This window comes from Schistocerca gregaria, chromosome 4, assembly GCF_023897955.1.
Source record: "Schistocerca gregaria isolate iqSchGreg1 chromosome 4, iqSchGreg1.2, whole genome shotgun sequence".
NCBI lineage: Eukaryota > Metazoa > Arthropoda > Insecta > Orthoptera > Acrididae > Schistocerca > Schistocerca gregaria.
The window spans coordinates 717,305,846-717,320,339 of record NC_064923.1 but is presented as its reverse complement, the minus strand read 5'-3'; the positions used below and the strand labels follow the sequence as shown (position 1 = coordinate 717,320,339).

Below are 14,494 nucleotides of genomic sequence, written 5' to 3'. Positions count from 1 at the left end.
TTGGCATATAAACTTGTACTACTGTAGTAGGCGTGGGCTTCGTGTCTATCTTAGCCACAATAATTCATTCACTATGCTGTATGTAGTAGCTTACCCGTACACCTATTTTTTTTTTATTCATTATTAAACCTACTCCTGCATTACCCCTATTTGATTTTGTATTTATAACCCTGTATTCACCTGACCTGAAGTCTTGTTCCTTCTACCACCAAACTTTACTAATTCCCACTATACCTAACTTTAACCTATCCATTACCCTTTTTAAATTTTCTAACCTACCTGCCCGATTAAGGGATCTGACATTCCACGCTCTGATCCATAGAATGCCAATTTTCTTTCTTCTGAAATGTCCTCCTGAGTTGTCCCCGCCCAGAGATCCGAATGGGGGACTATTTTACCTCCGGAATATTTTACCCAAGAGGACGCCATCATTTAATCATACAGTAAAGCTGCATGTCCTCGGTAAAAATTACGGCTGTAGTTTCCCCTTGCTTTCAGCCGTTCGCAGTACCAGAACAGCAAGGCCATTTTGGTTAGTGTTACAAGGCCAGATCAGTCAATCATCCAGACTGTTGCCCCTGCAACTACTGAAAAGGCTGCTGCCCCTTTTCAGAAACCACACGTTTGCCTGGCCTCTCAACAGATATCCCTCCTTTGTGGTTGCACCTACGGTAAGGCAATCTGTATCGTTGACGCACACAAGCCTCCCCACCAACGGCAAGGTCCATGGTTCATTGGAGGGGGATGGGGGGGGGACAGTATGGGAGTGGAGAATGTGTTGTAAGGATAACTCCCACCTGCACAGTTCAGAAAAGCTAGTGATGGAGGAAAGTATCTAAATAGCTCGAATAGTGAAGTAGCTATTGAAAGCAAGCATTTTATGTTCAGCTGCACGTTGTTCAACAGGGTGTTCTACTTTGCACTTGGCCACAGTTTGGCAGTGGCCGTTGATTCTGGTGGACTGCTGGCAAAACTCTGATATAGCACTGTGTTGCACTGTATCACCATGACTCTGGGCCACATGGGAAACGTACATGCAATTTGTAGGACTTCATGCAGGGAGAGGTAAGATTATCTTAAGGCTTGTGTGCAGATATCCTTACCTGGGGCCAAGTAAATTTAACTTTGGATTTGTAGACAGCAAATAGACCCATTGACAATCTGGGCATGTGATGTCACTTACATAGAAACCTGATGCTGGTTTAACTGCTGCTGCCACAGCTCAAGATATTTAACATCTATAGCAGCTCTTGGTGAATCAAAACTGTGACGTCATCAGCACCAATGTTGTAAACCTCACTTTAGGATCAACAGTATTTATTCAAGACAAATAAAGTTGAGTAACAACAAATTATATTTGTCTATTAGGCCACAAAACTAGATAATAATATTTCCTGCTGGAACTTAAAATAAACCAAAATAGATTTAATATGAGATAGTTCGTTATGAATTCCAGTATATAACACACACACATTTTGCAAGTATGACAATTAATGAAGTTCCATTATTCTTAGCAGTGATGGAAACCTTACAGTCATTATTCCTAGCACTGTGCACACAATAGTGGTCAGAGTTGACTGGTAGAGGCGAATATATGAGGGTTGGAACTTAAATAGTGGCAACTATTTATTCACAACCGGTAGAAAAGAGTTACGTGTTTGCACTTGTTATTGTCTTTCAAAGTAGTCACCAGCATTGTGTGGAACCCATTGCCAGTGATGTGGAAGGTGTAGTATACCATTAGTAGAGCCTGTTCTGTTGATGGTGCGAATGGAGCGGTCTAAAGTTATGATGATTCTTGTGTACGACTGTGACGGTGTTATCCTAATGCATTACATTCCTCCACAGCAGCCCATCAATGCACAGTATTACTGTTCATTTTTGGAGCATCACCTGCAATCAGCTTTGTGAAGGAAGTGGCAACACTTTCTGTACAACTCACCCATCATTTTGCTTGACAATGCGCTGGCACATATAGCACAAGCCGTGGCTGCTCTGTTCAGTCAATGGGACTGGGAAGTACTGTACCATACACCATACTCCCCAAACTTTAAGTCCTTGTGATTTTGATTTGGTTCCGAAGATGAAGGAACCACTTCATGGTATTCGCTTCAGAACTGTTCCAGAGATTCGACAGGCAGTGGACCACTCCATTTGTACCATCAACACAGCAGGTTCTGATAACGGAATACTACACCTTCCACATTGCTGGCAACATGTTCTACACAACCCTGGTGACTATTTTGAAGGACAGTAACAGATGCAAACATGTAACTCTTTTCTATCAGTTGTGAATAAATAGTTTCCAACTCTCGTATAATATCAACTGAGCAGCCTTACATTTGCCCACTACAGAAATCCATTTGACTGGCCAATGACATTGGCAATGCTCTCACTGCAGGTGTTCTCACCAGGCATGTATGATGTCACACATATCAGTTACCCATATCTTCCATTTGCACATCTGGTGTTCTTACTAAAGCTTTCTTCTTTAAACATTTCTATCAGTAGTGCTGGGATTTACACAGCCTAAAGGTAAATACTAACAAGCCTTTCTGTGTCTGAAATATTAGCAATTTTCTCAGATTACTTTTCCCCAAAATGAAGTGGTTCCTAATTTATTATGCCCTCAACTATTACTGACTTAGATACTCAATGTGGCAGAGGTTTGTATTTAAACATACTTAATAGAAAGTTCTTGATTCTGAGAAGAAATGAATGACTAAGTGTCAGCTTGCAGTTTATATATTTCCTATTTTTTAGTATTTTTTGTGAAAATAATGTATTACCATCATTATTTTGTTTGTTACTGATTGTTTATTGTTTAAACTGGTTACAGATGTCTGCTGAGGAAATTTTTCTCAAGGAAAAGTGTGCTGAATTAAGAGAGAAAATTCAGAAAATAGTTACTGAAATAACATCACTGAAAAATGTAACTGACAAACACAGACATGAGTATGAATGTGCAGTAATGGCACAGAAACAAGCTGGAGAGAGAATTAGTTTTCTGAAGGAAAAGATCTTGACAGCAGAACAAGAATGTAGAAAGGCAAGTTTATCTTTAAGCACTTTTGTGGATTGTAAAATTTGAACTGATGCAGGAATTATCTTATGTTTCAGTAATTGTCTCTATCAGTCACAGAAACCTGAAATTTAGATTCAGTAGTTTCCAATTGAATATTTGTCTAAGAACTGTGGAATACATAAATAAACTATATAAAAGCTGACTATGTTATGAAAAGGATAAATTGCTACTCATCGTAAAAATGACATGTTTAGTTCCAGACAGGCACAACAAAAAGACTGTTACTCACTGAGCTTTTGACAAAGGTCTTTTCAGAAAAGAAAAGAATTACGCACATTCACACAAGCAAGCACACCTCACATGTACATGACCATTCTTCTCAGCCACTGTGGCTAGAATGCAATGGTGTCATGTCGAACAGAAGCAGCAGTCCGGAGTGGGGCGGAGAAGAGGGAGGGGATAGATGGGTGCAGGTTGTGGAAGAGAAGTCAGTGCTGCCTGGTGGGATGTGCAGGGACTAAATGGTGGCTAGACAAGGCTACTCGCCATAGCCAAATCCCCCTCTCCCCTTTACTCAAAGCCTCCCTGCGCCATACCAGCAGTCTTGGCTGGCTACCATGACCTGTCAAGCGACACTGACTCCTCTCTCCACACCCATGCTCTGCTATCCCTCCTCATTCTCTGCCCCACTCCCCTGTCTGCAAATCAATGTGTCATCTTTATGGTGAGTAGAAATCTATCCTTTTCATAATATTGTTGATATTCTAACCTGTATGTTCCATTGTTACTTAAAAGTTGTCAACTATAAATGGTTTTATTCACAGGCAAGCAATTTGTTCTTATACTTATAGATGTTCTAGTTATATAGTTGGGTACAGTATTGAAACGTAAAGAAACATCTTCACTGCCACTGAATATGTTTGCACACCTTTTTGGTGTAATTACTTCTTATCTCAACACCATTTAAATTTTTTACAGTGTTGATCTTAATCTCAAGTACTTCCTCTTTTCTCTTCTTTCTTGAAATAGAAAACTTCTTTTATTTTTGGAATTACATTATGGTTCACATGCCTCTGTCATCTTATGCACAGCAGTCCTGCATCAGTTCACTGTATTCAACTATACCAGTAAGAAACTCTCATTGTTTAAATAATTATTCATTCTGCTTAAATAAATTCACAACACTAACACACATAAGTTACTGGGTTATATTCTATCAATAACTCGTGCAGTTATAGCTTTGAAACTTCCATATTACCCATAAAAACCAGAAGGTTAGGCCAGCACATTCTGTTATAACGCCCCATGAACCATGAACCATGAACCTTGCCAATGGTGGGGAGACTTGCATGCCTCAGTTATGCAGATAGCTGTACTGTATCAGTAGTTTCAGGGGCAACACTCTGGATGATTGACTGAACTGGCCTTGTAAAATCAACCAAAACAGCATTGTTGAGCTGGTACTGTGAATGGCTGAAAGCAAGGGGAAACTACAGCTATAATTTTTCCTGAGGGCATGCAGCTTTACTATATGGTCAAATGATGATGGTGTCCTCTTGAGTAAAATACCCCAGAGGTAAAATAGTCATCCCCCATTAGGCAGGGCTACTCAGGAGGAATCGTTATCAGGAGATACAAAACTGGCATTGTACAGATTGGAGTGTGGAATGTCAGATCCCTTAATCAAATAGATAGGTTAGAAAATTTAAAAAGAAACATGGATAGGTTAAGGTTAGATATAATAGGAGCTAGTGAAGTTCGGTCGCAGGAGGAACAAGACTTCTGGTCAGGTGAATAAAGGGTTATAAATACAACATCAAAGGGGGTAATGCAGGAGTAGGTTTAATAATAAACAAAAAAATAGGAACACGAATAAGCATAGGGAACACATTATTGTAGCCAAGATATACACAAAGCCCACACCTGCCACAGTAGTACAAGTCTATATGCCAACTTGCTCTGTAGATGATGAAGATATTGAAGAAATGTGTGATGAGGTAAAAGAAATTATTCAGATAGTTAAGGGAGATGAAAATTCAATAGTCATGGGGGACTGGAATTTGATAGTACAAAAAGGAAGAAAAGGAAAAGTAGTAGACGAATATTGGCTGGGGGAGTAAGGAATGAAAGAGGAAGCTGCCTGGTAGAATTTTGCACAGAACATAACTTAATCATTGCTAACACTTGGTTTAAGAAACATGTAAGAAGATAGTATACATGGAAGAGGCCGAAGACACAGGATCAGATAGATTATAAAATGGTAAGACAGAGATTTAGGAACCATATTTTAAACTGTAAGACATTTCCAGGACTCTGACCACAATTTGTTGGTTATGAACTATAGACTTGAGCAGTTTGTTCAGGTTGGTTACACCAAACAACACCCATTTAGCAGTAGTTCATTTATTCACCTAAACACAAGCGAGGCTCACAAGGAACTGCACGTGGCGGAACAGCCCAAAGACAATGCTCAGAGTCCTAAGACGATGCTCAAGAGTCCAAAGACGAATGCATATCAATGCTGGTGTTGAACTCATCGGTACCACAGATTAAAACTGAAGAAACTGTAGAAAGCTAGGAATTTAAGGAGATGGCACCTGGACAAACTGAAAAAACTGGAGGTTGTAGAGAGTTTCAGTGGGAGCATTAGGGAACAACTGACAAGAACTGAGGAAAGGTATGCAGAAGAAGAAGAATGGGTAGCTTTGAGATATGAAATAGTGAAGGCAGCAGAGGATCAAGTAGGTAAAAAGATGAGTGCTAGTAGAAATCATTGGGTAACAGAAGAGATATTGAATTTAACTGATGAAAGGAATAAATATAAAAATTCAGTAGATGAAGCAGGTGAAAAGGAATACAAACATCTCAAAAATGAAATTGACAGGAAGTGCAAAATGGCTAAGTGGGAATGGCTAGAGGACAAATGTAAGGAAGTAGAAGCACGGATCACTAGGAGTAACATAGATACTACCTACAGGAAAATTAAAGTGACCTTTGGAGAAAAGAGAACCACCTGTATGAACAACAAGAGCTCAGATGGTAACCCAGTCCTAAGCAAAGAAGGGAAAGCTGAAAGGTGGATGGAGTATACAGAATGTCTATACAAGAGCAGTGTACTTGAGGTCAATGTTATTGAAATGGAAAAGGACATAGATTATAATGAGATGTGGGATGCGATACTGTGTGAAGAATTTGACAACCCACTGAGCGACCGAAGGAGAAACAAAGCCCCAGGAGTGTATAACATTCTGCTAGAACTACTCACAGCTTTGCGAGAGCCAGCCATGAACAAACTCTTCCATCTAAACACCCTCAGATTTGAAGAAGAATATAATAATTCCTATTCCAAAGTAAGCAGGTGCTGACAGTTGCGAAAATTACCAAACTATCAGTTTAATAAATCATGGTTGCAAAATACTAAAATGAATTCTTTACAGATCAATGGAAAAACTGATAGAAGCTAACCTCGGGGAAGATCAGTTTGGATTCCATAGATATGTAGGAACACACAAGGCAATACTGACCCTGTGCCTTCCCTTAAAGCTAGGTTAAGGAAAAGCAAACCTATGTTTATAACATTTGTGGAATTAGAGAAAGCTTTTGACATGTTGACCGGAATGCTATCTTTCAAATTCTGAAGGTGGAAGGGGTAAAATACAGGGGGCAAACAGCTATTTACAATTTGCACCAAATCCAGATGGCAGTTACAAGAGTCAAGGGGCACAAAAGGGAAGCAATAGTTGAGAGGGGAATGAGATAGGGTTGTATCCTACCCCCAGTGTTATTCAATCTGTTCATTGACCAAGCAGTAAAGGGAATCAGACAACAATTTGGAGTAGGAATTAAAATTTGGGGAGAAGAAATAAAAACCTTGAGGTTTGCCGATGATTTACTTTTGTCAGAGACAGCAAAGGACTTGGAAAAACAGTTGAATGGAATAGAGAGTGTCTTGAAATGTAGATATAAGGTGAACACCAACAAAAGCAAAATGAGGATAATCAAATGTAGTCCAATTAAATCAGTTGATGCTGAAGGAATTACATTAGGAGATGAGACACTTAAAGTAGTAGATGAGTTTTGCTATTTGAGCAGCAAAATAACTGAGGATAGTTGAGGTGGAGAGGATATAAATTGTGTTGACTGGCGATGGCAAGGAAAGTGTTTCTGAAGAAGAGAAATTTGTTAATATTGAAGATAGATTTATGTGTCAGGAAGTCTTTTTTGTAAGTATTTGTATGGAGTGTAGCCATTCATGGATATGAAACATGGATGATAAAAGTTTAGACAAGGAGAGAATATAAGCTTTTGGAATGTGGTGCTACAGCAGAGTGCTGAAGAGTAGATGGGTAGATCACATAACTGATGAGTAGGTACTGAATAGAATTGGGAGAAGAGGAGTTTGTGGCACAACTTGACTAGAAGAAGGGTTAGGTTGGTAAGACATGATCTGAGGCATCAAGGGATCACCCATTTAGTACTGGAGGGAAGCATGGAGTGTAAAAATCATAGAGGGAGACCAAGAGATGAATGCACTCTGCAGATTTAGAAGGATGTAGATTGCAGTAGTTATTCGGAGATGGAGAGTCATGCACAGGATAGAGTAGCATGGAGAGCAACAGACCTGTCTTTTGATTTAAGACCACAATGACAACAACAATATTCTATCATACTCCTTGGGAGTATGCACACACAAACCACTTGGCAAACAAATTAGACAGTTTTGAATTCAAAATGGCAACTACCCTATGCAAGTGACATGGGCACCAGAAAAAACTTTATTGTGACTTCCTGGAGTCTGTTGCAAGATATGGAACAATCATTTTTGGAGAATTCATGTGTTGTACATAGAATATCATTGCTACAATATTTGGTGTTTGTAATATACATTTGGTGATTATCGACAGCCACACCAACAATAGCTGCCCATTCTCTCGGCTAGCTTCTTTGACTCTAACTTAGTCAGTGGCCATATTTCTTATTTGTATGTGCTTCCTGTTATTCTGTTCTGAGTAATAAAAGTCTGTTTCAATCATAAGTGTGGATTCATTCTACTCTCCATTGAGTGTGGTGCGTGAATACCCACAGTGGTAACTCCGTTTTTCCCTTGATTTTGTGCAGCCATAAAATCATCTTGTCTTGTTACCCAACACACTTGTATATCAAATTAATTCTTTTCAGACAACAGCAACATAGCAGGAATGCCATGCCATGCTGTCGACTTCAGATGTCACTCTCTCGGGCAACTATGGATTTACATTCTCATTAATGTTACTTACTACTGAAATTCCATCAAGCATGTGATTTTCATTTCATGCAAGAAACACATTGCTCTGTTGAGGGCTCAGACCTCTCACAGTTGTGCTTTCAAATGGTTATGACTGTTGCATGCATGCTGGTTGCCCCTTCTGCACCTTTCGTGCTGTGTGTGACATGCGGACTACCCCTCTCCCATGCCATTACAAAGACTTCATGTGACACTGTGCCTGGGACACTGCCATTGCACTCTGCTAACTGCACTTAACCACAACACACTGTTTCTGTGCCTCTCCTAGATGGTCACATGGTGCAACACGAGCATGTTTGATGATTTCTGAAGTTATTGCAGCTACCCAAGGACAGCCCAAAGACTTCATCTGACATGGTCAACAGTATTTTGGACATCTATGGAATCCACAGTGATGATGCTAAATTCATATGCTCAACTATTTGCATGAACACACTGACCTGATTAGCAACCTAATATTCTTGCCACCTGCCTCACCTAAATAGGCCAGCACTCATCACATTTTTATCAAGTACCTGTCTCACTCACCAGAGGATACACTTTGTCATATCATACATGAAGAACATCTGGGTGACAAATCACAATCACATCTCTAGCACAAATTGCACACCCTCATCAACCCTAAAGTGCTTCTGGATGTGGCCCTATGAACACTGTGCGCAGTGAAGTTTCCCCCAGAACTGCAATTACAACTATTATCACATGTCACTGAGCCTTTGGATGCCTGACTTCTCCTCACTGACAAAATGTACCCATAAAATATCATTGCCATCTTGTTCCCTCAGCAATCCACCCTGCGTTGGCCATAGTTGGTAACAGTACATCAACTCCCCCTCCCACCCTCCCCCTTCCACATATGGCAGGAGGTGCAGCATATTGTGCATGATACAAGACAGCATCATACTGCCACTTGGGAGCCAGCCAATAGCCCTACTGGCTCTCGACCCCCCCCACCCTGCTCTCTCCTCTGGCGAGCTGTGCATCGGTAGTAGCCAGCATAATGTTTGCAGATCGTGCAAGCAACTCCCACCACACTTCACAGTCTGTCTACCCACTATACTGGTTCCGCATGACATCTGGAAATGCCAGTGCATGGCACACAAATATGCTGCATGGGCCAGTCTAAGTGCTTTGTCCTGCTTCACTGCAACAGGATGCTGCCTCCAAGATCAGTCATCATCCGGCAGAGTTTATGTGCTCAATTGAGCTACTAATCTGCTGTTCCTTTTTGACATGGCTGTTGATTCAAATGTCACCCCTCCCTCCATCACCCCTCTGAGCCCTCTGTCATCATCAATGGTTCTATGAGCAGTCAACAGATCTGATATCACTGTTCATGGTGCCACCAATCTTTGGCTCAAACTTACGTCTGAGCTTCAATTCTCTTGGACCTTCCATGTCACTACCATGGACAGCCTGGTCTTTGTGATCAATTTACTTACACATTTTGGTCTCTCGCTGGACCTTCATGCAGCTTTCTTGCTTCACCACACTTTGGGTAAGAGTATTCCCTGCTTCTTTACCTCCACCCCTATCTCACCTGTAGCTATTGTGACTTTCTCATCTGTACTTCCTCTGAGTTTCTCTTGTCAGCTCCCTCGCCAAGATCTTGATTCAATGGCAATGCGTTATGTACCAAAAATAACATCCTTGTCAGCTGATCACTAATGTGTCAGCCAACTTGGCCCGTGCTCTCCACATGGTTGGTGACCTCATCACTTCACAGCCACCTTGTATTGAGGGTCCTGCTAACTCACCTTCCACCTCCTTGTTGCTACTCATGCTGCAAATGTGCAGTGTCAGTGGCTCTCATTCCCTTAATGTTTTGTATGACATTTCTCCTCCCCCTTGTGGGAAACCATGCACCCCAACCCCACCCAGCACCTCTGAACAACACATTGACATGTTGTGTAATGGCACCTGTTACAGGTTAACTACCATGGAACACCACTACCCACTACAAAGCTAGATGCCTTATTGCTAAGAAACTATGTCATGCAAAGTCAGCTGTTCAAGAACTTTTAGCTGCTGGTACTGTATGGTTATCTGATAGGCCCCAATCCACCTGGTTCCTATGAAAGACAGTATCTTTCAGTTATGTAGAGACTATCGTAAACTCAACATATGTACTGTTATGGACAACTATCCATTATGGTACACTCAAGACTTCATGCAACAGAGCCAAGACTTGCAGTTATTCAATGTTATTGACTACCAAATGGTTCACCATCAGATTCTGAAGCACAAAGATAAATTCCAAAGATTGCCATTTTCACATCATTCAGTCTGTTTGAATATTGCTTTATGCCATATGGCCTGAAAAATATGGCCCATACATGGCAACAGCTTATCGACTCCATATTATTTTCATTACAGTTTTGCTACATGTATTTAGATGATATCCTCATCTCCTTCATCTCTGCTGAGGAGTATGAGAGACACTTACACTAGGTGTTCAGAGTTCTCTTAGACAGTGGTGTAGGGATCAACCACGACAAGTCACAACTTCGACGCTGTAGTGTTACCTTCCTCAACTAATGCCATAGCATTACCTTCCTCAGCCAGACCATTACTCCAGGTGGAGTCCATGCAATATTAGTCCTTATGGCTTTCATTAATGAACTGCCTCTACATGAAACTTATTGTATTCTCAGATGATTTGTCAGCATGGTGAACTTTTTGTAGCACCATATCCCTCATGCTGCATTTCTCAGGCTCCTCTGACAGACATGCTGGCAGGTAAAAACACCTCCAGCACAAGCAAAGTACAGTTGTCTGAGAGCAAGATGCATGTATTCAATGACATCAAGACAGCTGTTACTAATGCCATCACTCTCGTGCACTCAGTCACGGATGTTTACATCTCCAGCATTATGGACACGAGTGGAACTTCAATTGGTGCTGTTCTCCAACATGTTGGTGACACCTCACAACTGCTCCATTTATTTTCCAAAAAACTTTCTTCCTCTCAACCCACATGGTCAACCTTCGACAGAGAACTGTTAGCAATCTATGAAGTTGTGTGTTACTTCTGTGAGGACATAGAGGAGCAAGAGGTTACAGTTTTTACTGACCACCAGCTGCTCTTAGATGCCCTCCATAGCCCTGTGGCCAACATAATTCCTCCCCCCCCCCCCTCTCTCACTCCCCCCCCTCCTACCATTTCCAGCACATGGATCTTATGTGCCAGTATATTAACAACGTCCACTACATTAGAGGCACCAACAATGCTGTGGCTTAGATGTTTGGACAACATGGTTGTGGAGAAACAGTGACTGCTATAAATTAACTCAGTATTAAGAAACAGTCTTAATCACAATTTTTTTATTTATTTAGTACCGACCCGTTTCAGCCAATCGCAGGGGCCATCTTCAGGACAAGCATATGGTCGACTGCTGGTGGCTCCTGACAGACATAAAAAATCATGATTAAGACTGTTTTCTTAATACTGAATGCTGTGGATGACTATCTGTTGTGTGTGCACTCTGTTTTCTCCCCAATCTACCTAAATCAACTGGCTTGCCTGCAAAAACAAGACCTTGACATCCAAGACTTTTGCATGATACCTCTTCCGCTTTGACCATTGAACCACATTATCTCTCTGGTTCTACGTTATTAGTTTTGTGTGACATGTCTACAAGTACACCCCATCCGATGGTCCCTGCATCTCTTTGACTTCAAGTTTATACGATCTTACATGAGCTTGCACATCCCAGCATCAAGGCTGCCACTCACCTGGTAACTGAGCATTTTGTCTGGCCCAGAATTCAAAAAGATTGTCTTGCTTGGGATCACGCATGTTTACCCCGCAGAAAAGTTAACTGTCATATCCAACCTCTTCTAGTGCAGGTTTTGCCACATGATCTCAACCTTGTCAGTTCTCTGCCCCCCCACCCCACCCCCACCCCACCCCCACCCCACCACACCCGCCGCCTCACCCCACCTGATGGATTTAAGTACATCCTCTCCAGGATTGACCGTGCCAGCAAATGGGTGGAATCTGTTCCTTGGGCATTTTGTCTGATGCAGTTGTGCAAGTCTTTGCAAAATATTGGGTCTCTCATTTCAGCTGTCCCTTCTACATCACAAGTGATGAGGGAGATACATTGAGTATCTATTTTTTTTCTAAGCTGTGCACTTTATGGCATACCAACAAGTTCCACATCATGGCACATCACCCTTTATGTAATGGGTTAATCGAGTGTTTGCGCCACATCCTGAAAGCTGTCCTCATGTGCCATGCCAGGTCCTTGGCCAATGCAATACCTCGGTTGCTACTTAGCTTCCACACTGCCCTCAAAGCTGGCCTCAATTCCTTGTTCGCTGAGCTTCTTTAATGTGAGCTGCTGGTACACTTGTGGCAGTTCCACCTGATTTTTATTTTCTTCATTTGTTTGATGTCCTTGGTGTCGACATACTACATTGCTACACTGGTTGGAAATTGGGGTACACTTGGTACACTTGTGGCAGTTCCACCTGATTTTTATTTTCTTCATTTGTTTGATGTCCTTGGTGTCGACATACTACATTGCTACACTGGTTGGAAATTGGGGTTTGTAATTTGGACACTGACTATGGTAAATAATGTAGACGACAGATGCACAGTTGTGTTTCACAGTCTTTAATTTCACTTTTCTCTCCCCCCCCCCCCCCCCCCCAATAATACACAGTTATATGTCCAGTGCACTATTGATTAACTTTCGATAAGTCTCATTAATAGTTTGCAGGTGAAACTCCACATACTGCTACAATAGTTTACTGTTGAACATCTACGAGCAGTAAAACCTAACAACAAAGTTCACAGTTCTTGAAAAATAATCAGGTACATATGGAGCAGACACTGTCACTGTTTTTACACGTGGCCTAATTGTTTAATACTTATTCCACAGTTAATTTACAGCAATGTTTTGTTCTAACCAGCACAGGTTACTCGTCAGGAACTTGGTCATGGACTGACTTTCTTGTGAGCAAAAATCAGGCCCTTACATGTAATCACAATAATAGGTGCTGAAATTACACATTGTTTAAAGTTAAATTTACAGAAATTAGAATTAAAACTTAACTTAATTAACCGAATACATCAAAAAATTGCATCTTTTTAACAGTTTCTTCTACTATGATGTTTAAGCCGAATTATTTGTTTAAATCCTGAAATTAATAAATATAGGTACACAAACAATACCTTTGACAAAACTGTTAATTACTTTGGAATTAATTCAGGGCTGGTTTTGCTAACATGTTTTCGAATAGAACCAAATAGATACTTTAAGATTACTAGTATTTTGTCTTCCAAATGTTTACAATTATTACAGAATTTATACTTGTTTAAATGTCAACAATAGAATTTAAGTTACAAAACAATAATTGATTTCATCCTGTAATGAAAGATACTAACTAGGAATAGTCAAAATAAATTAGAAAATCAATTACATACATAAAACAAGGCACAAAATTAGATCTGTTGTTATAATCTTTTAAACTGATGGTCAACCTTTCTCTATTATGAAAATGCAGATTATATTCATGTATGTTAACGGTAATTAGTTAAAATTGGAAAAAAAAACGAATTTAAGGAGGCACATGGTAAAACAAGAGAGGAATTAAAATTAACCCAGCTTACTTTGTCACACACTTCCTGGCAAATTTGTTGAGGATGCCACTCCTCTTGGTCCATTGGCGTTCCCTGTTCTCACCAAGTGTGTCTGCTTTCACATCACTCAGCTGTGCATCTGTCCACCCCCCCCCCCCCCACCCAACCTCCTCCCTTCACCCTCACTCCATGCTTCACATATTCTTAACACAAAGACCTGGATCAATGTGAGTTTGTTATGCTCCATGATCAGCCCATTCATGTGGCCTTGCAGACCTCATACTCGGGACCACACAGAGTGCTCAGCTGGTATGACAATACTGTGGACATTCATCCACATGGCAAATGCCAAACCACTTCACTCAACAATATTAAACTGTTGTGGACACTCTACGATGATCCTCTCTTGACCCCTGCCCTAGGTGAGTTTCCCCCAAGTGCCAACTCCTCCTCCAAGTGCGTAGGTCTGCAACCTCCCAAGTGCAATTAGCGTAGTGCTTCCTCAAACTCAAGTGGTGCGCGCGATCTCCCCTGCCCCCATTGCTCCTTAATTTCACCTCCCAAATGTCAAGGTTTATATGCATCCTTTACTACA

At 41.0% G+C, this 14,494-nt stretch overlaps 1 protein-coding gene across 1 annotated transcript in view; it reads left to right on the top strand.

The window, feature by feature from the left end:
- Positions 1–14,494, top strand: part of LOC126365978 (putative leucine-rich repeat-containing protein DDB_G0290503) — a 298,195-nt gene that overhangs the window by 196,276 nt on the left and 87,425 nt on the right. Inside the window, exon 8 of the mRNA XM_050008785.1 lies at positions 2,840–3,049. Within this exon, the coding sequence (XP_049864742.1) occupies positions 2,840–3,049 (210 nt within the window). The remainder of the gene's footprint in view (positions 1–2,839; positions 3,050–14,494) is intronic.